Source organism: Diadema antillarum, unplaced genomic scaffold (genome assembly GCF_040938485.1).
Source record: "Diadema antillarum isolate AM-2024a unplaced genomic scaffold, OU_Dant_1.0 seq00001410_RagTag, whole genome shotgun sequence".
Taxonomy (NCBI): Eukaryota; Metazoa; Echinodermata; class Echinoidea; order Diadematoida; family Diadematidae; genus Diadema; species Diadema antillarum.
Window position 1 is genome coordinate 1,344,096 of NW_027272164.1, and position 23,598 is coordinate 1,367,693.

The 23,598-nt window shown below is 40.2% G+C and overlaps 1 protein-coding gene across 1 annotated transcript in view; it reads left to right on the forward strand.

Annotated features, from left to right (window-relative positions):
- Positions 1 to 22,391, forward strand: part of LOC139709162 (androglobin-like) — an 82,275-nt gene extending 59,884 nt beyond the window's left edge. Inside the window, 14 exon segments of the mRNA XM_071621119.1 lie at positions 749 to 883; positions 1,987 to 2,140; positions 2,697 to 2,884; positions 3,667 to 3,869; positions 4,387 to 4,481; positions 6,929 to 6,985; positions 7,721 to 7,832; positions 9,405 to 9,509; positions 15,028 to 15,111; positions 17,531 to 17,736; positions 18,218 to 18,431; positions 19,450 to 19,576; positions 20,169 to 20,358; positions 21,219 to 22,391. Coding sequence (XP_071477220.1) covers positions 749 to 883; positions 1,987 to 2,140; positions 2,697 to 2,884; positions 3,667 to 3,869; positions 4,387 to 4,481; positions 6,929 to 6,985; positions 7,721 to 7,832; positions 9,405 to 9,509; positions 15,028 to 15,111; positions 17,531 to 17,736; positions 18,218 to 18,431; positions 19,450 to 19,576; positions 20,169 to 20,358; positions 21,219 to 21,437 — 2,089 coding nt within the window. The 3' untranslated portion in view covers positions 21,438 to 22,391.
- Positions 22,392 to 23,598: the final 1,207 nt, after the last annotated feature.

Genomic DNA, 23,598 nt, shown 5'->3' on the forward strand with positions numbered 1-23,598 from the left:
ACAAGAAACAATGAGAAATTGTAAGAAGTAGATATTTCCATATTTCTTGATGAGATGTGAATGCAGGGGGAAATGTAAGTAAATTCTATATTTGCCACACTTGCATACATGTAGTTGTCATGGTAGTGATGGTAATGATGAAGAAAATGATGATGAGGATGCTGATGATGAAGATAAACGATAATGATGATGGTGATGATGCTTATCATGATTATCATGATAGTAGTGGTAGAAATGAAGATGATAACGATGACGATGATGATGATGGTGATGGTGATGATGATGATGATGATGATATGTCGAAAATCCAGGGGTAGCCTTTCCGGTGTACACATTGCTCTTCCATTGTCATTATCCACCGCAGTGCCAGATGTCCATATTTCATACGCGGGTTCAGCAGGACATTGTTGGTAAAACATCTGTGTCCAAAAGTGAACACACCCAACAAGATTTGAACTGAGGATTATCTAGTTGTGTGCCCTTTTGGCTTACTTGTTACACCTCAATTTTCCTTTTTAAGTCATTTTAGTGACTCTTAACTGGTGACTGCTAAAATCACCATACCATGACACCTCTACTTCAACAACAATATCATCGTCAAGAACACTGAAATATTGTGTGTATAGTGTAAGTTGTCAATCCTAATTTTGCGTGAATTTTGTAATTTGCAGGAGTGACCCTGAATTATTTATGTCCATGTGTTTGATTTCACCATTACCCCTTGCTCAACTTGTATCCTGAACTTCAGGACTATGTTCAAGTCAGATCCAGACCTGATGCAACACTTCACCTTCTACCAGGATGAATGGAACAAGATCTCCTATGTGGATTTCCAGGGCACATACCAGGAGCAGCCTCCACACACGTGGTTTGTGGTCTTCAGGTGAGGGCGCTTTTCTCTCCTCCCACTCACCCACACTTTGTATACTTGTATCTGCGTTTTGACAATTTCTTGTGTTATATGGTTGGGCAACATGCAAAAATATGGCCTTCTTTGGTCATTGGAGACGAAGACCTTGTCAGCAATGGCAACATGGTAAAAATGATAAGTGATGGCTACTCTATCTGCAAAGATGTGCTTTACATGGGCCAGCCATCTTTTCAGGGCCGGCCATCCTTTCAAGCAATGCTTGTAATGGCGGCCCTCTGCATAATCGTTTCTTAACTATAAATGTTATTCTTATCGCTGCTGCATAGACATGCATACTGTATATTAAATTTCTTTTATATCGTTGTTTATGCAAGTCAAAAGACTGTGTTAAATTTATTTTACATATATCCTACATGTTCATGATTATGTACTTATATGTATCGTGGTTTATGCAAGTCAAACGACTGCGTTGAATTTACTTTGTATATTTCCTGCATTTTCATGATTATGTAACTTATGTATATTGATTTGCAGAAAATAAAGTATCTATCAAACAAACATGTAAGAACCCATGCTGGTGGTTGCTGTTAGTTCTACCACTTGTACCAAACCTATGATTTGTAGCAAGCTGCAGACAAGAGTAATAAAAAGAAGGATTGGGCGACATTTATGGGGCCTTTGTGGAGTCAAGTTATAGACCTTGTTACGTGTTTCACAATTGTAGCTGCTTTTTGCAAGGATGAGCAGGAGCTCATGCAGATGATACCCATGCTCTACTAGTCAATCCCAGCTTATGCATTGATTCAAAGGATATCACTGATAAAACAAAAAGAAGAGATGGGCAACATACATATACACACCTCTTTGGAGAAGCCATTGTTAATGATACACAATCATGGCTGTTTCCTTCCGGAGATGTGCTGTATTTAAAGGATTCCATGCCTATGCTGCCCTAGCTGTACAACTTACTTCCAACATATAATTCCTAGCTCATCCTAGACGAGAACAAGAAAACAAAAAGTACAGTCTGGACAAAATGCAAATACAAGTATATGACCCTTTAAGGGTGCAAACCCTTGATTACGATATCAAGTTGTGAATGTCATTTTTTGCAGGGATGTGCTGTACGTGCAGGAGCCCATGCTAGTGGTGCCCAAACTCTACTGCTCCATCCCGACGTGCATGCTGAGGGTGGTAGACAATGACACAGGGGAGGAGATACCCAGGGTCTTCCAGAGGGTGGCGCCCTACGAGTACCGCAAGAACAGGGTGAGGGTCTACTTTGGTACCTACAATGACCTAGCTTCCTCCCTGCCCAGGACTTTGCGTTGATAGAGAGTGGCAGTACAAATATAAGCCCAATCATAGAAGGCAAACCCGGTGACATGAATGTGTTTTCAAGGATATCTTCTTTCCCCTCGTGAGTGTGACCAAAGTTTTCATTCCTGACCAGCATTTTTATTCCCGACAGGACATTTCATGAAGTTAAGGACAGAAAGGCATCTATAGTGTTGTACTTTATATGAAGTTCTTTTGAGATGTCAGTTCGAAGAGTAGTCAGTTACAGTCAAACCTGTCTATTGCAGCCACCCAAGGGAGATGAAATAAGTGGCCATTGTAGACAGGTGGATGCTATAGAAATTGTTGTTAACTTAGCTTTTCTCTTGGGGAGATTGTGTTTAGTGGTTGCATATGGCAGGTGGCTGCTATAGACGGGTTTGACTGCATTTATAGGTGGTAATCATATCTTATCATCTGCATCCAATGGGATATCTAAACAGCTTCTCTCTTTTGTTGACACATAATAAATTCCCTCAATATACAGAGAGGCTATACCTTCCTCGCCGAGGCTCGAACCACCGACCTGCCGCTCCAGAGCGGCAAGTGGAGGATGCGTCTGATCGGTTCCTCCAGCCCCCTTCCCCAGCCAGCCAGGGACAGCCTGAACAGTAGCTTCCTGCTGAAGGAGATCCGGGATTACTACATCCCCAACAAGGAAAACATCATCATGAGGTGGAGAGCCTTCAACCCTTGATTTTCTCTTGCAAAGAATATGTGAAGTTCAATGTTTTTTTACCACTTCCAATAAGATATTTCAAACACGAGTAGAGAAATGCAAGGGAGAAGGTTGTAAATGCTTGATCATAAATCAAGATGTGATACAATCTACCCCTCCCCCTCCCAAAAAAAGAAAGGAAGGAAGAAAAAAAGGAAGGAAGGAAGAAAGAAAGAAAGGAAAGAAAGAAAGAAAGAAAGAAAGAAAGAAAGAAAGAAAGAAAGAAAGAAAACTTACACTCATCAGAGATTCAGCAAACCATTCCCAGCTCCACATTGAATTGGCAACACATAATCTCTTGGTAGTCAGTATGTCTGTGTGACTGTTGTGTTGAAAGACCCCGTAGCCTGGGGATGCCATGGAGTGGGAAGACTGACCCGGCTCGGATATATTTTAGAATCCTCATAACAAATTGCATACAGCTTCATCACTGATCTCTGTGTAAGTAAACACGCAGCCAAAGAATCTTGACCGGAGTCAACTTTTTCCAATGAGTGTAATCTTTGATGTCTATATTTGTTGATGGGTGTTATTCATGGTTTTTAACCCGTTAGAGGCGAGTCGTGAGTATACTCGGGCAGGTGTCTATGGGAAATGCGTGTTGTAGCAAAATCAGCCCATCCTCAACTTGTTACTTGTACCCCGGTGGGCAACGAATGAAAATCAATAAAGTTGGGCCACCCATGAAACCCCATGCTACCAGGTCTCTAAATTCCACCTTGTGTTGTGTTTTTCATAGGTATGTGGTCAAGCCACAGGAGGACCATGTGTCCAGCATCCAGTTTGGCACGTCCAAGCCAGACGTCTACATCAGCCTGGACGTGCTGGACAATGAGGAGGTGGTGGCCAGCACGGCGGGCAAGGGGCACGCTGTTATCCCCGCCTTCAACTTCCTCCGCGACCGGGAACCAGGAGAGGATGACAAGCGCTCATCTCGATCATGTGAGTAAAACCCTGGGAGTAGGATCCTTAAGTGCTAGAAGTGATAGCCAAACATGTGTCAGTCATCATACAAATAGTGAATGGTCTTGAGTTTAATGATACAAGATTTCACATGGGTTGAAAGATGAGACGCTCTATTTGTTGAGGCAAAGTTGAGTTGAATATTAAATCATTTTAGGTTTCACTGAAAACAAACTTTTGTTCCCCAGTGCAGGAGCATCTTCACACCGATCCAGATCCGGTGTTTTGTTTGGCTAGCAACCGACCACATCGTGCAGTACTTTGTTGAAAAAATAATAATAATAATTGGTATGTTAAATCAAATGGATGTGGTGAAAAAAATGAAGAATGAAAAAAGTGAATGAAATTGAAGGTTGAAAGATGCAAGAACTCCTGTATTCAATCACGTTCAAGATATGAGTTTTTAAAAAAAGGAAACATAAAAAATGTTTACACGTGAAGGTTTCAAAAAAATGTGATTTTTGATTGACTGTTTTTCTGTCACATGACTATCCAGCTGCCCGCGGTGCCAGGGGTCATGGGAGCACCATCAGCCTGGGCTCTGGGAAGCGCAAGCCTCATTCGGCCAGCAGCCATGATGGCAGAGCTTCGGTGAGTGACACAACGATTGAACCCCTCCACTACCCCAAATCCTCCTTCCCATTACCCCCCTCCTCCCTTTCCATTGGTGGATTCTACCCTCCCTTCCCCTCTTATATCACCCCTTTCCTTTCTCCCCCCCCCCTTTTTCACATTCTTTTGCTTTTACATGACAAGCTTGTTCTGTCCCATATCTCTTATCCATCCAGAACCTAAATATGGCCTGCTTGTGTTTTTCCTAAGCAAGCAGAAACATCGGATTATGGTAGATCATCCACAAGGGAGAAAATGGGCTTGATGTGGCTAGAGTATTAATTTAGTGCAGTTTTATCCTGATATATATGCTTTTAGTCTGACATCAGAGCAATGAATGGTGCAGTGTCTCATTTAAGATGAAATCAGAGTGCTGTGTGATTCTTGGTACTGCTCATGAAAAGAATAAAATGAGGATTTATTGATGTATGCGGTGGGATATGTGATTCCTTTTTACACATCCATACAGAGGCATACAGCATGTGCAGTAATTATATACTTTTGTAAAGCCCAGCTCACACCTTTGCGGTTTTAGCTGCGTATAGCTGCGTTAGCGGAACGCAGCCTTAAAGCAGCCTAATGCAGCGCTCCGCGGCAAAATATTTTGTAGCAGTCACATTGTTGCGTTGTACCTCGTATATTTTTTTAACAAAATGATTGCCTACGGTTGCCTTAGGTTGCTTTTCACCTCGCTCCAGCTCGCTTTTGCTCTTAACAGTACGATTCAATACGAAGATTGCTCGCCCAGTTGCGCGTGTACCTCGTTCGCCACTCGTTCGTTGCTCGCTAGCATCTCGCACTAGCTCGCTAGCAGCTCGCATTAACTCGTTTCTCCTCGTTTCACTGCTCATCCACTCAACTGTTGCTCGTTCCTGCTCGATCCGCTGCGTATCAGTTCGCCCTGCTGCGTATAAGCTCGTAGAGAGTTGCACTGGTATATAAATTGTTAACATTTTACAGTTGGGGAGGGGGGCACACAAAGGACTTTTTGGTTCAAATTCTTCTAAAAGCACCAAATTTGGTACAAATGTTGCCAAAACCCTATATACTATTTCAATTTTTGATGGGCGCCAAGAAGGATGCCCTCCGGCCATATTGACCTAATCCAATATGGCCGTCATCTGAAATTCAAAAGTCACTTGCATTGTTTAAAAAGGTAAACATTTCACAGTCATTTTCCAAATCTGTATTATAGGGTTTCTGGGTCAATGAAATCGATTCTGATGTTGTTTTCATGGTCTGAAGTAAACTTTTCCTTATAGGGTCACCCTAAATGTCGCTTTGGGTCAAGACATTGTTTTCATTACAGGTTATTTCAGAATGGCTTGCCTATGGTCACTATAGCAGGAATGACAACCTTGCTAATTACCTGCAGCTGTTGAGGACTGAACAGAGCATCTTACTGTGTTAAAAAAATACTTTTCAGCGATATACATTGTGTGGTAATACAATTCGAGAAAAAAAAAAGATTTTCCACAAAACCTACAATAACAGCAGGAAACACAGTTTGAGGTGTTATCAAAAACTGATATGTTTGGACTTGATGTTGCTAAAAGAACACAATCATTACAAAAAGAACACAATCATTACAAAAACTTCATGATTTGATAAGCAATTTGTGTTTCTCATGTCAACTAAATGAATTTCAATCCAATCTAACTAGATTTTGTTTTTGCAGATATATACGCAGTCATAGCGAGCAAAAGCGAGCAGCATCGAACGGGAACGAGGATGAACGAGGTAAGGCGAGGATGAACGAGGGGGAGCGAGCGACGGACGAGCTAGATTCGCAATGTAACGAGCTACATCCGCAATGGTCCTTGCAAATGCGAGCACAGTACCAGGAACAGCGTGTGGTGATGCGAGCCAAAGCGAGGTAATGCGAATGAAAGCGAGGCTATGCGAGGTGAAGCGAGCAGGTATCGCAACCATACGCAGTGAAACGCAATTCAAAGTAAAGCTGCGTTGGCCTGCGTTAAGCAGCTCGTTGTTGCTCGTACCTTGCTCGTCCTTGCTCGCATTTGCTGGTTGCCCCTCGTCTTAGCTCGTATGGATTTCGATCTTGCGTTCAGTTGCGGATGTTTGAAAAAATTTCAAACTAGCGAGCTAAAACGCAAAGCCTCTGCGTTAGTCTGCGTATTGACCTCGTATTAGCTCGCTTCATTGCGTAGTGCTGCGTTGGGCTGCGTTAGACTGCGTTCTGGCAATACGCAGCTGAACGCAAGCTCGAAACGCAAAGGTGTGAGCTAGGCTTAATGCATTGTTATACAAAATGTAAACGTAATGCATTTGCCAAATAGGAATTTGGCATTGATAACATAAAGCCTTGTATGATATATGAAATATGAAATACATAAATCACAGTTTATCAGAGTGTAAAATGCTTGATTTTTAATGGTCATGGTATTCACATTTTCATATTCCAGCGTGCAAGCCGAAGTTCTGGTGACCTTGTGAGAGGAGAAAGTGATGAAGAGTTCAAGGTGAGGTCAGAGGTCATGAGTTCAGAACTTGAAAATCTTTATTCTGTATTGTGTACATCCTTATATGTATCTGGTTTCGAGCCGAATAAAAATGAAGGGTACATATTTTTTATGAACACAGTAAAAGCAGAGCATTACAGACAACGGAGAATATCTAAGGAATATACTGAGTACCATGATGGACAGTTATTCCCTTGGCATCTCCACACGACTTGTGTATGGCTGAGCACACAGAATTCTCCCTTTTTTCTTTCAATGTTTACAATAATGTACAATTGAAAATTAAATAAAACATGTTTCACACTTAACACATAACATAGGGATGACTTAAGTCATATCATAACAAGGTGGTAAGCAAGTCTGCTTAGGAAAAAAAAGAAGAAAAAAAACAAGAGAGTAAAAATGTAGCAAACTGAAAGAAAAATGTGTCGTGTAAAATACTCAAGGGCTTGCAGTGATAAGCTCAACTGATTGACACACAAGAAAACGGGGAATTATGCCGACCCCTCGTGATTCGCCCCAGGTGACTAGCAATAGTCAGCAAACGGTATCAACCAGGCACATTGTGCTGTATGCTTTATGATGATTGACAAAAGTTTAGTACGGTTTGGAAATGTATGGTAAAGGAAAATTAACAGTTAGTGTAAATCTTGTTCAACATCTGTCATATAGGCACCTGGCTATTGATCGTTCTTTCTGTAACATTTTCTCCCATCTGTCTTGGCACTCCAACAGCCCCACAAGTACATCATCCAAGCCAAGGTGTTGAGGAAGAGCTGGCCCCTATCAGAGAGCAGCTGGGCCTTTGTGCAGGTTCTCAAGGAACTGGAAAAGAATGAACTCAAAGGTAAGACACAACAGCTACTAAAGCAAACCAAGAAGGGGTTTCAGACTCTACAAAAGGACCCATTTGTAATCACGTTTCTGAAACATGTTTTAAAAACCTGTTTGAAATCTTTTGTAGACATCATAAAGATGAGTGCCGTTGCCAACTGCTCAATGCAAATATCACAAACTTTAAGTTCCCGTAATCTGATGTAGAAGTCTCGATCGAAAAGCTTACATGCGAAGAATACCTGCATGTGATATCCATGTACTATGGCAGGAGTGATAATAACGTTGAGCAAAGATCCATGCCTGCAATTGCTTTGTGAAGGTCAAACTATTAACTTTAACAACATGGACCCAGAAATCATATGGAAAACATCTCTGGACTACATCTAGCCCAACATGATTTGAGAAATGCCCATGGAAATGTGAGTTAAGTTTGCTTTCAGATTCACAAGAAAGGTTTGATGAGCATGAACTTAGTTTCCTAATGTGATTACAAATGAGTTCTTTTCTTAGTGCAAAACCACCTAAAAGCTGAAAACTCTGACAAATGTGTGTGAAATATTTCATAAATTGACTAACCCTGTTCGATGTGCCACTGCCAAATCTTGGAAGGAGATTTTTTTCCTTTTGTCTTGATTTATTGGATACAAGATAAGTGAAGACCTTTCTGAGTGAGCCGTGCAAAGCTAAAACCACTCTTTAGTCATACTGTCTTATGTGGAACCACATTTGTCACAATCTAACAAATCTGTGTTTTGGTATGACAATCTTCACCAAGGTTTTCAATAAGTGATGCTAACAGTGATCACAAAGGAAGTAAGGTGACCACCAAAAAAAAAAAAAAAGATGCTGCAAGCTTCATGCAAATTCACCATTAACAAGGAATGGAAGTTTGTTGTTTGAATATATAAGTGTGTTGTCGTAATTGTCTTTAATTTTGTGTTTGTTCAGTCCAAATTTACCTTTTCAGTTGGTCTGATGTGCTCATCTTTAATCTCTTTCTTTCCATGATTTTATAATAAACTTCTTGTTTGTTTTGGTTTTAGTTGTGATTATGTTACATACAGATCAGACGCTCAACAACCAATAACTGTGCAATTACTAAACAAGTGATACAGCATGATATATGTAGGCATTATGTACGTATTGTGTGGTGTTTATCATGTAATAAAACACAGTCCTTGACTTTTGTGTGCCAAGAAACATCTGGAAAGTGAAATACTTTTATAGCTATAAGGGTTTCTTCAAAGTCTTCATGCATCAAGATAGGTGAATATTGAATATGCAATGGCAATTTTTTTTTAATACCCTGTAATCTCATAAGGAATGGAAATGTATATGTTAAATCTGCTTGAACTAGAGCCCATTTATTGCACACCATACCATGCAAATAAATGTGTCCATTGTTGTTTAGAATGCAAAAAGAAAAAAATATATATTTTGCAATATTGCAAATCCCAAGACCTAATTTTTACCTGGTAGTCACTCTTCTTTTGCACGTATGATGGCACTCTCTTTGGGATGTGCTTGAAGTACAACAACATCAACAACAAAAAATGCTGTATTTTTGCACATGAAATTGTAGTGGAGCAAAGCGACTTTGCTCACAGCACCGCTGTCTTTCTGACGTACAAACTCCCCGAAGACCCCGACGACGAAAAGACAGATTCACCGTCGCGACTGAGAAGAGGCAAATATCCCCGCTCCCCTATTCCCTTTCTCCATCGCGCACTTGTAGCCGCAGTCCCTTACCACACATCCTTCACACATACACACGTATCACATTCGTACACGGGGACATATTATCATATCATCATATTACCATTCAATATAAAATATGTTGACTTGGTTTTGGAGGTGGAATATCTCAGAAAAGTGTCAAAATTTATTGTGGGACAATTCATGTGTCCCTTTCTGCAAATTTTGACTTATGACACTTTTTAAAAAAAATTTTGTGTGTGTGTTTCTGCATAAAAGTTCAAGTTCCTGTGAGATATGTCTTGGATAAGCCATTCGGGCAGTGAAATTCAGACATTCTAGCCTGAATTCACAAAGGTGGTACAATCTTGTCCATGGTTTAAACCATGGACAAAGACCATGCGGCGCCAAGTGTCGCACGGAATATTTCGTAACGAAATCAGTCATTTTGTCCAAGAAATGACCATTTCATTAACAACATTATCATTTCGTCGACGAAATGTTCCTTTCGTTACAAAATGTTATTTTGTTAAAAAATAATCATTTCGTCAATGAAATGACTGATTTTGCTATGAAATATTCCATGCGACACTTGGCGCTCCATGGTCTTTGTCCATGGTTTAAACCATGGACAAGATTGTACCACCTTCGTGAATTCGGGCATATGAGATGTTCCTCCACAACCGAATTATGCCATCTGTCATATTACATGGGCTGTCATTCTCACTCTAACATTTTATATCAATGTTTCAGTGTGAATTTTGCAATACTCTGCTAGGGTACAGCCAGCATGGGGGTGCAAATCCATCACCCGCCTTACATTACTACAGAAATGCTTGCATGCTGACCCCACACACATTGTCTATGCTGTGGCATGCCTACATACCATGAGACATCAGGGGGCAGAACTCACCAGCAGTGTGCATGTGCACTTTGTGCTGCTTACTGGTAGTCTAGTGTTGCATTTCATGTTTGCCTCCCATTTGGTGGCCATTATGTCAAGAGCATGCCAAATATGATCAAACTGAACCAGTCGTTTCTGCTTTGACACTAACTCTTGCAGGGCCAAACATTAACTTTCCTCCACTAACTTTTTCTTTCACTTCCCAGTAGACCAATAAAATCATCAATTTTTGTGATTTTTACCCGCCTGAGAGAAATGAGTACTAGCCCCAAAATAGCGCCAATGTATTAATTGACATGAAGAGCTTCTGATTTGCGTACTAAAGTCAAATTTTTGCTTCCTTGAAAGGCAAGTAACTTTACGCATTTTTGTATTTTCACTTGCCCGACATACAATTTTACTTGCCCTGGGCAAGCAGGCAAGTGCTAATGTCGAGCCCTGCTTTATGGCATGCAATGATGTGAGGCGTATGGCTGCTTTTTCATCCTGTCTCTGCTTTTGATGGGCCTCTGTGCATTGTGACGATGCTGCTTTCACTCTTTGTCTACTGCCAGAACAGCAGTACCATTTTTTCGGGAGTTAAGTTTCACATGTATACGCAACAATATTACCTATCATTATGTTCTTTTGAATAAGTTGTTGTGATGCTACAGCAGCAATTTGATAGAGATGTCATCATATTAAGTCAAATAGTAGCCACAATGACTGTTTTTTGGGTAAACCCCCTACAGAAGGATGATGGTCACGGTGAACCCATATTATTGTCAATCAGGACTGAAAATATTATCCCACATTCCTACTATGATGTCATAGATCCTATTGTCACAGAAGATGATAGGTTGATGGAATTGATATAGACGTGTTATGTACCCATCTCTCTTTGATGAACCCATTTTTAGAAATGTCCAAAACATCAGACATCGGAAATATTTTGGCAAAATATTATTGTGTATATTGTGCTAGTTATAAAACCTTTTATCACAAACTGTGGGTACATCATATATTCAGCAACATTTGTAAGTACAATAGATGATATCAGTGTGAAGAGTTGATAGGGACACCAACTTCCTGAAAATCAATCACTGCTATGTTTTCTTCTTGTGCTCTTATGGCAACACACTGCAATGTAAAATAGTTTCTTCGCAGTCCTTTAATACCTTGATAATGTGCGCCTTTTTGCAGGGTGTAGCTGGGTGGGGCAGCTCTGCTCATCAATAATGCCTGGACAGATCTCTATCAGCAGATATTCTGTATTGTGTGCTTCTTTATGCGAGCAACTCGACTTGTTTTCTTACAATGGCCACTGAAATGGTTAAAGGGTTTGTTTTCTGTTGACTTTGACTGTCAGCAGAGTGTAATGATGTAGTTGTTGATCCTGGCAGAGATGATAGCTTTGTTTGCATGTCACAGTCGGTTTAACATGAGTTTGATTTGCTGGTGCCCCTTTCTTCTGCCTCATTCGAACTGAATACATGCCTTACAAGAGAAAAGACGTATGATGTCATTCGGATATCATGTGACTGTTGTGGCCAGTGTCATCTGTCGCTGCATTGTACGGGATCCCAATTCCACACAATTATGTGTTCTGGATCCCGCAAGAATTATTGGCTCATTAACAGTGATGAGTCAATACTCCAAATTTCAACTCATCAGAATTGAATGATTTATGGGGGGGGGGGGGGGAGGGGGGGGGAGGGGGGAGGGGGGGGGAGGTTACTGCGTATAATAGAATTTTATGGATGGTACATGTAGGTGAGAAGTTCATAAATAGTTGATCAATAAAGTCTTATGTTATGGACCCATGACCTCAAGGTTTTATTTTTGTCTTCTTTTTTTGTCTTTTGACTCATCATATGACCAACTGCCAGATGCATATATAACAGATGTTGAACAAGATTTACCCAAAATGTTGTATTACACCACCTTCACCTTATATTTCCAAATCATATTGTACTCAAACTAATGTCAATCAAGTTGTGTGAAGATGCCAGAGCAAAGTGTATATCCGTTCATCATGCAACTCAGTATATTCCTCAGATATTTGTTGTTGTATGTAATGCTCTGTTTCAGTTGTGTTCACATACAATATATGATCTTCATTTTTTTTTCCGTCTTGGAACCATAGAATTGAACCATATATTTCTGAATATATTGTCAAGTATGCAAGTGGATAATGAACATTTTGGTCAGTTGAAATTTATGCGGGCATTTACATTCTATTCAGGCTGTTTGTACAATTTAGTATCCATTTTATGCTACATGAGATGAAGCTAGAATCATATTGGAACACCATCAATAGGGTATTAACAATTTTGGTGCACATTTGATGTATTTTTGGTGGTCTCTTTCATAGAGTTATTTGCATTTGATATACATGATCATTAATATATGCACCAAAGGTATCATGTTTACCTTATTGTCCCCGCCGAACGAGTTTGAGCAGGGGACTATGAAACGGGCTCCGTACGTGTGTGTGTCCGTCCGTCCGTCCATCCGTGTGTCCGTCCGTGTGTCCGTGTGTGCGTCCGTGTGTGATCAAAATCTTCAATTTGCTACTTCTCTGTTATTTATGAGCCAATTTTGATTCTGTTTGCTGTATATGATAGCACTACATGGGAGCTTTGAAACTTCTACACAGAATTTCAGTCGTGACCTTTGACCTTGACCTTTGACCTATATTGTACATTTTGCTACAAAATGCTACTCCTTCGCCATTTCTAACCCGATTTCGATTCCGTTTGCTTTATATGATGGCACTAGGTGAGGGCTTCAAAACTTCTACGCAGAATTTTGACCTTTGACTTCTTTGACCTTTGACCTTGATTTTTGACCTATATTGTACATTTTGCTACAAAATGCTACTCCTTCGCCATTTCTAACCCGATTTCGATTCCGTTTGCTTTATGTGATGGCACTAGGTGAGGGCTTCAAAACTTTTACACAGAATTTTGACCTTTGCCTTCTTTGACCTTTGACCTTGATTTTTGACCTATATTGTACATTTTGCTACAAAATGCTACTCCTTCGCCATTTCTAACCCAATTTCGATTCCGTTTGCTTTATGTGATGGCACTAGGTGAGGGCTTCAAAACTTCTACACAGAATTTTGACCTTTGCCTTCTTTGACCTTTGACCTTGATTTTTGACCTATATTGTACATTTTGCTACAAAATGCTACTCCTTCGCCATTTCTAACCCGATTTCGATTCCGTTTGCTTTATGTGATGGCACTAGGTGAGGGCTTCAAAACTTCTACACAGAATTTTGACCTTTGCCTTCTTTGACCTTTGACCTTGATTTTTGACCTGTATTGTACATTGGCTACAAAATGCTACTCCTTCGCCATTTCTAACCCGATTTCGATTCCGTTTGCTTTATGTGATGGCACTAGGTGAGGGCTTCAAAACTTTACACAGAATTTTGACCTTTGACTTCTTTGACCTTTGACCTTGATTTTTGACCTGTATTGTACAGTGGCTATAAAATGCTACGCCTTCGCCATTTCTAACCCGATTTCGATTCCGTTTGCTTTATGTGATGGCACTAGGTGAGGGCTTCAAAACTTTTACACATTTACATGTACTTCTTACATGTACTTCTTTGACCTTTGTCCTTTGACCTTGATTTTTTACCTATATTGCACATTTTGCTACAAAATGCTACTTCCGGCGGGGACATATATTACGCACCGCGTAATTTCTACTTTTCCTTGTTCCAAGATTGACTGAGAAAAATGTCCAGTTTTGCTTGTTTGTGTTGGTTACCTAGTACATGATGCTCATTATTTGACAGGAATTGGTGGTTGTATCCAGTCTGCTTATTTTGATCTCCCACAGTAGTAACACATGATCACTATTAGGCTGAACTGCTAGACAGAGACAAAAGCACAACAAAGGGCCACTGCCTTTGTATGGCGGATGTTAATACATCTCATTCTCACAGATTCTCTATGTACGTAGCTGAAACATGGGCAAGTCTGGAGAATGCTTGCCCCATATCTCATTACAGAAAGGGGTGTGGCTGATGCCATTGTGGTATCTAGGCACCAGTGGGAGCCTCCCTAGACACACCCAGTGATGGTGAAGTTCAATACTGAGAGACTATCTGGCAAAGTTGATACATTGCATATGTGCGAATGATTGTCAGTGACTCCACTGGTAAAGTCACAAACATAAGGAACTATTGTTTGGCAAAGTTGACACATTCCATAAATGCGAATGAATGTTCGTGACTTCACAGGTAAAATCACACACATAAGAACTATTGCTTGGCAAAGTTTACTCATTGCATATATATACAAGTAAATATTTGTGACTTCTCGGGTAAATACACACACGTAAGAACTACACTAGTGTGACGAAAGTGACATATTTCATTCATGTGCGAATGAATGTCTTTGACTTCACAGGTACTGTCTGTAAATATACACACTTAGGAACTAATGTGTACTGTTTTGTGATTCCTTTTGTTGGTCATTAGTGTGGATGATTTCAAGTTTATGATTGCTAAACTGAATGTTTTATGTGTATTCTGCATTGCTTAATTTGCACAAGGCACAGAACTTAACCCTCTGCAAAAAATGTCTCGTTAACTTTGCTACTAACAGCACGAAAGCGGGAGAGTGCGAAATCAGAGGCCTCAGCCGCGGAGTTCAAAGGTGACAGGGAAGACTCACACGAGAGAAAAAAAGGCAAAGTCAAAAAGACTGCTTCTATATATATATAGCCAGTAGTCTTTTCTCATCAATAACCAATATGCATCTCCTGACTATAGCGTCATATATTCTGTATAACAAGCTTAACCCATTTGTATATTTGCATTTAATCAGGCAGCCACTTCATGCCTAAGTATCATGCATATAGTTATATCAAACAGATGCTATTTTTTTCTTTAACCAACATGAATTATTCACTTTGCTCATCAAGATGCCTCAGCAGCCATTCTAACCTCATCATAGTTGAATAGAACCGCTGCCAATGAAAATTTTGTGTTGCGTAGTGATTAACAAGCTGTATATATATGGTACATAATATGTAAGTGTTAGTCATATCATATGATGCATTGTTCACATATTTCATGTCATGTATTTTCATGCTTCTTTGTTGAATACAGCATATAGCTGACATCATGTACTCTTGTGGCATTATGACATCAGATTTCCAGCAACGTAAAGGCAATAATTTTCCAACTTGAATTTCATTAGCAATTTCAGCTGATGAATAATATTTCAAATGGTATCCTGTACACTTCTAAGGAAGAAAACTGCTTCAGACAGTTTTTATAGCAGTGGCGTAAAAAGACGCACAGCAAAGTGTGATGTGAAACCTGGGGCCTGTTTCATAGAGAGTTGCGATCGATCGTACGCTCGATTTATTGAGCATAACTCATTGAATCGAGCGTAAGTTCAATATTGAGCATGAGTCCTGTTTCATGAAGATAATTATGCTTGATTTCAAGAAAAATCAAGCATAACTTTCAGTACATTTACTTGCAATCAATCGCAGAGTTGATTATGAAACGTAATTTGCGACTGATTGCAACTTACGCTCAGTCTTTATGAACAGGCCCCAGCAAAAATCATTCCTTGATTTAGTTTGTTCACTGTCATACTAATATTCGCTTACTTCTTTTAGCTGGCGCAGATCCGATGAGCCGCTTCGTCTTATAAACTCACTTTAAATTGCATCTATTTCTTCTTGTTGAAGAGTCTCTCATGTAGCAATCTCATTACAGCTCTGAGTGGTAGCAGTATTTACAGTTCATAATTCTCATGTCTACTAGATGCTCCATATCACACATCTCTCTTGAAACTGGTCATGAAGATAACATAAGAGTAGTGCCAGTTTGTTTTGTTAACGTGCTATTTCCACATGAGGTCTGTTGCACCTATTCTACATGTTTTGTTGATACTTACAATGTATTACAAAGTAGACCACTGCCAGTATGATGCTTCTGTGTTTACCATCAATACTGTATACACCATATATTCGCGAGTCTAAATTTTCACGAATCGGGACTTCCCGACAATTTTGTGAGTGGTTAAATTCGCGATCGTGGAGTGCCTTACTGAACGGAGAAACGTATACGCGTACGTCACATTCATATTGGCGTTAGAGTCAATATTTTTGTGTGTTTTTAATTTCACAAATAGCAGCTGACTCGCGAAATTCTCGAAAATAAAAACCTCAAGAAATATTTGGCGTATACAGTATATCGTTGACATCACAGGATATATGCATTTCAAAAACATACTAGTAAAAATAGTGACATAGTAGTGTTATAGTTACCTTTAACTAGACTTTGCATGCATGAATGTATGTGAGTGTGTATTTATATTGTCTGATTGTGTTTGCACATTACAATATGTACAATATTTATCATCAGTTGTTTTAGTCTTAAAACAACCTTCTTGTCTGAATTTTTCCTAGCACATATTCCATGAAAGTATCCTTTTTAACTCCTGAATGCAAGTAGGGCTTTGCAACATGTATATTCCTCTTTACCTCAACTTCACAAGGATATTCATTTCATCTAGAATATTCATCATCAATATTTTGCTCTTTCTCTCTCTCATAGGCATGAGGCAGTTGTCACTGTTTTTGTTTCAGAACTACAAAAGATTTTGACATTTAATAGTGCACAGTGGTAAAACTAATGAAAACTATTTATGACAGTAGAGTGTTTCTGAATATTAAAGATAAAAACATAGCGGTCTGATTTCCCAGCAGTTTTCATTCATTGTACAGTGGCTCTCATAGTTTTAATCATCATTTCTGTGACTCTCTCTCATTTGCAACAGCAGAATGGCATGCTCATCCAGCCAGTCTGTTATCACCTAAGTATTCATCTAGTTTACTGATGATTATTTATACTTTGTAGAGTCCTTATACATATTCCAACCAGCAATATTTCTTGCATTATTCCAATTAACACATTCATTTGCATCTTCTCATTTGAATTTTTTTTTGCATATTATATATTAAAGTTCATTGTTTGTATTTATGGGCACTTTAAAAAACATTGGCTTAGATATGCAATCAGAGGCTGTACATATCCATTTGTATCCATCCTGCATTCTCATCGTGGTTTCATTTTCTTCATCTGCTCAGCCAACAAAGAGCGCCCTCTATCACCGGGCAAGGGAGACAGCAAGGCCGCGGCCAAGGACCGGGGCAAGAAGGGCAAGGATAAGGGCAAGGACAAAGACAAGGACAAGGACAAGGATAAGGCCAACTCATCCCGGCCCTCCTCCCAGCAGTTTGACGTCAGCAAGCCCAACTGGACCCTGCGGGTGGTCCTGGACCAGACACCAACAGTGAGTCTGGCACTATCTGCAAAGACCTCTGCTGCCCTTAGTCTGTTATGCTTGCACATTTTCAAGCCCACCTTTATTCCTCCCTGGGTTGAAACTCGGGTTATATTTTCCTTCACCTAAGTAGGACTTTCTCGTGCTAACATTAACACTTTTAAAGTAAGAGAAAAGTTGACAATTTCTCACCAAATTGTGAAAAAGAAAAGTAAAACAGAGCACAGTGAAATAATCTTCATGTACAGTACAATGCACTCTCGTTATAACGAACATGGTTATAATGAAATTCTAGTTACAGCAAATTAAAAATTCAAGCCACAATGTTATCTGCTCTGTGTTTTTTATTGTTTATTTTTTCAAACAAAACTGCCAGTCCAGAGGACTTCGTTATAACGAGATTATCTGTAACAGATATAAGGTTTTAAAAAAAAAAAAAGATGCGCATTTGATTGAGAAGCATTGATCATTTCCTCCTTTTTCTTCTCAGGATGAGGTGGAGATCCGGCGGGACACGGAGCGGCAGGACGAGATCCGTGCCATGAAGCAGGCGTGGGAGGCGGCCGAGCCGGGCCGGGCCGCCAAGGCCCAGGCTGCCCGGGAGAAGTTCCTCAAGGACCACCTCATCAAGCTGGAGGCGGAGGAAGAAGCCGCCCCACCTCCCTCGGACCAAGGAGCCGAAGCAGCGGGAGCCGAAGCGGAAGGTACAGAGACATTAACCCTTTGTATGCCTTGAGTGCCAAATAGCACAAAAACCCCATAATATTATACACACTGTCCACAATCCCTGGCATGGAAAAGGTCAAAAAGACCACTCAGATTCCCTACAATGTAAATCAGGGCTCGACACTAACATTTTTCTCTGGTGGGCCTGTTCAGGCGACTGAAATCTTTGAATTTGAAATTTTGGTGGCCCAAAAAGAAAGGAAAGACAACAATCCATTTTGAATCTTAGTTGCCCCATCAGGCCACCAGAAGGTAACCTTTTTTGAGATTTGGTGGCCCCGGGCCTCTGGGCCACCACTGATGGTGAGCCCTGCCTATATACATGTACATAGTCTAACAACAAAGATATTCTTCAGTGGTATGGGTAATTAAGTTTCAACAATTTGTCAGGTAGGAACCATGAGGTAGTGAACATTGTACAAGTCATAATTTGGAACTCGCAGTCTTCAAGTCTACCTACAATGACGAGATGAGCTTTTCTTTCAGTATTTATTCGTAATGTCTGAGTCGTAAATGCATCATCAGATATTCTGAAATCGAGTGCTGACTTCCTGAAAAATGACAGCAAACTGTGTATATATTAGGAGAATCTCACTCAACCACCTCTTATGCAGTGAGGTCTTATTCCTGCGAAAGTCTGTGTAAATTCCCGCCAGATATCATTTCTCCTTTGTCTCCTTAGCTACTTATTGCATTAAGCTGTAATAGTCTTCTTAGTCACATGCTGTAGTCCTGAACCCATGTGTTGAAGATAAACATCTACACACTGTTTGTGTACGATGTGTCACCCTTTTGAGGACTACAAAAGTGGAAACTTCACACAAATCTAGTGAAGTATCTCTCTTCCAGTTTTCGAATAAATTGTTTGAATTGTGTAGATACCATATCACCCATTTACTTTTGAGTATGTGCTATATATGGTGCAAAGGGCAAGGCTTATTATATCATACATGCCCAATTACATCATACTTGTCCAATTCTGCTTTCTACTCGTAGGTCCCCCACAGACCCCTGCATCAGACTTGGAGCACCCTGCGGTTGAGACCACCCTGACCAACGAACCCCCGCCACCACCACCCCCGAAGGAGATCTTGAAGACAATGGACTTCAGCCCATACGTCAGGTATGTGTATCTATAACGCCTCCATTCCGAGTCCTACATTCCAAGCCATCTTATCAAATTAATTGATATGCAATTTTAATATGTAGCATATTTTATTATAAAACGGGCTTTAGAATCTCTGCAGTCTGATTGGTCAATTGCCATGCATTGATTTTTCTGATCAACACTGAGCCATGCGTCGCTGCACTCGTGGGTATAAACAGTTCAAAAGTTAAACTCCCGCATCCAATTCTCACCGATCCACTCTGTCCTGTGCATCATTTGTATATTGAAAAAGTCAGGAAATTTCCAATGAACTCCCTGTCACTTATCTGATAAATATAGATTTTAGCTATGATATAAAAACATTGAATACTCGCTTTCACTCCTTTGGTATATATTACAATAAAAGATAAGATATTACTGTTGAATACTCCATGTCACTCATCAGGGGTATGATCTTAAAAGATGAGATATTACCATGAAAACAAAGATGATATGTTATCAGTGAGTACTTGCTTTCATATTTCTGGCTATCATTTTCCCCTTTCCTGCCCTCTTCCCCTCCCCCCCCCCCCCCCACACACAAACCCACACCAACAAACACACACAGGCCGGCAGATTTCGCTGGGGAGCCAAGGCTGAAGGATGAGGAGGAGGTGAGGCGCCAGTTTGAGGCCAAGCAGCGGGAGATCAAGGAGTACCAGCTCTTCCGGGAGGCGGTCCTGGATGAGAGGGAGCAGGACCGGAAGAGGCGCAACCTCACCAAGGAGCAGCAGCTGCAGAAGTGCATTGCGCTTCAGGTGGGCACCCAGAGGAATGGTTGGGGAGGTTGTCAGAGATGAGCAGGGATATTGGATTGGGGGGGGGGGGGAACTAAAGCAATACTAATGAGTAGAGATGATGTTGATGATGATGGTGATGGTGGTGGTGGTGGTGGTGATGGTGATGGTGATGGTGATGGTGATGGTGATGGTGATGGTGGTAGTGGCGATGGTGGTGATGGTGGTGGTGACGGTGGTGTTGGTGGTGGTGGTGGTGGTGATGATGGTAGTGTTAGTGGTGTTGATGTTGATGGTGATGTGATGATAGTTGTGGTGATGATGTGGATGATGATGATGATGATATGATGAGGAGGATGATGTTGATGCACCAGATATTAAGTGCATATGATAATTTTATGTCTTAATGCACTAGACAAAAAAGAAATAAGAGAAGAATAAAATAACAGATAATGTTGTGCCCATCAGAGAAACTGATATAGATATTAATCCTTCTTGAAACAGGAAGTCTTTAGGAGGATATGAAACTCGTCTACAGTCTGAATAGCTGAGTAACATTTTGCAAGAATTACGCAGTGCAATATGAAAAGATCTGGACCTGTGTAATCTGTTATTTATCTTTGGCTCAATGATGAGGAATATGAAAGAGGTCCTAAGATTTTCTGTGTTTCGATTTTCTTATCTCTCTTGTTTGCCTTAAAACTTCTTCATTGTTTTTTCTTGTAAATCTAAGATATCTACCAGTCATCTCTTTCCCCCACACTTCAAGATTGTCGAGCCCGCTGATGTGTGCTGTTTTCAGCTCTGTACTTACAGCATGCACTTACATTCATTTTTCGTTTTCTCTTCTCCCGCTTTCTCGCTCTCACTCTTCCCCATAGACGAGCCTTGACGAACGTCGCAGCCAGATCAACGAGCCGCGCGAGGCGTTCCGCCAGAAGTTCCTGGAGGCGGAGAAGAAGCGTCTGGAGGAGATCGCGGCCTCCGAGGCGGCCCAGAAGGCCGAGCTGGCCCGAAGGACGCCCTCGCCCAAGGGCAAGAAGAGTCCAAAGGGCAAAAAGAGCCCCAACAAGAAGAGTGCCAAGGGGAAAAAGAAGTGAAGAAGGGAGTAGCAAGGATTATCCACTCAGGATTAACAACTAAAGGCATATTCCTCCCTTTTGCCATTATGGCAGTCACCATTCAGATTCACCAAACAAACTGTCTTGCTCAAGGAAATATCCACATCTGGCAAATTTACTTCAGTGGCCACCAACACTGCTGGTCAAGTCAGAGCCAAGTATTACTCGATTCTCCATGGTATTCAACATTATGTTAGGTGCAATGGTTATTTCTCACCAGATGTAATCTCCGAGCAGAAGTATTTTACAATCACAAGGAACTGGAAATGCACAATATTGCATCAAATTCCATCAATATTCATGTCATTGAACTTCAGAGGGTTTGCAGCCCACAGGGTACTCTCAGTTTTACTGTGCACAGATAATAAACACCAATGTCCATACTACAGGAGTGTTTAGTCTGGTCTGACTCTTGACCTTTTACCGTCAATCTGCCCTCTGCTAACATTAAAAGCTTTTGATGCAGATACATAATGTCCAGCAGAAAGGACTCACTGGTTAAAACAGAGAGAAGGTGTCAAGATGGAAATGTTGTCGGAGAAGTATTAAAGTACAGAAACGCAGTGATTTCAAGTTGAGTTCAAGATACCCAGCATTGCAATTTCAGTGAGACATCAAAAATATTCCTGTGTTTTAGTATTCGGAAAGTGGAGAGTCACTTTGAGTTACTCTAACTTGGATTAACGTGGAGAGTCACATCTGATTGAATCTAGGAGTCATATTAAAGCGATCCTAAAGAGGTTCTAGAAATATTCATACACGTTCTTGAAAATGAAAATGAAACCAAAAACACACGCATAAATGATTCAGATTGTTGGTGTTAGTGGTAAGTGACAGTTTGGTGCCAAAAAGTGGAGTTATATGTGTGCACATTCCAAGTTGGAACCACATTTTCCTGTTCCAGAAGCTTTTTGTGAATGATTGCATCAGAATAGTCCGTCCATTTTTTTATTTCTAAAGAGCATTCAAGTAAGTTATTTACTTATTGTTAGCTTAACTCTGCATTGTCGTTTTTTTTCTTTTTCTTTTTTGAAATTCCAAGCTAAGTACAAGTGGAATACACTGTATTCTTGCTTCACCTTTTTTTTTTCAAAAAAGAAAACAATAAAATCCCTTCAGCGATGATGGTGTAGAGATAACTGTCAAAATTTGTGTGGGCCATAATTTTATGACGTCCCTCTTTCTGTCCACAAGGACTCCTTTGTTTACATTCATGTGACATTATTGTGTGAGCTGGGCCATGCACACACACACACATTGAAATGTTTATTTTTGCGGAAAATCTTGAATGTTATTCAAGAAACGTATTTCCACTTTTCATTTATCACTTTTGCTTTTGTCATACTTTTCTTTTTCTTCTTGTTGCCTTAAAAGTCTTTTTGATGTGTGAATATCAAATGCACTTATGTTTCCCTATAAATATGTGTATCTTTTAGATGTATATTTGATGACTATGTATTTGTAAAGATATTGCATTTCTAAATTAAAAGATTTTGAGAGTCTTTCAAAATGTGTCGAAAGGTGGCAATGTGAATCTGTTCTGTGTATTTTGAGATGAGAGAGAATGTGTGATTGGAGGAGAAAAACATGTGACATAATTTTCCATTGTTTACACAAAGAGATAGTTTGGGAAAATTATTCACGGAGATTAATACAGTGCACTCCCGTTATAACGAAATGCTCGGGACCGGCAGTTTTCTTTCATTATAACCGAACAAATACAGTATATAACGAAAACAAGGAAACAACGTATATACATGTATATCATATTCTGTTTGCTGAATACTCATCATACACTGGAAAGCTACTTATGTGAAATGTGATGGAATTATTAAACGCAAGTTCCCCTCAGAAACTGTGCGTGACACAAGGAGCGAACACAGAGTGATGTGAAGCGTTCGCCCATGCAGAGACACTATAAATGCTTGTTCCGCTACGTATTTTCTAAAGCAATTTGCATTTCGTTATAACGGGGCACATTTCTTTTGTTTTTCTTTGTCTGTGGCGCTCGGAAAAGACTTCGTTATAACGAAAATTTCGCTATAACCGTGTTCGTAATAAGCGAATTTTGTAACATAGACTCTAATGGTGATAATTTTGGGACCAGAAGATATACTTCGTTAAAACAAAATTTCGTTAT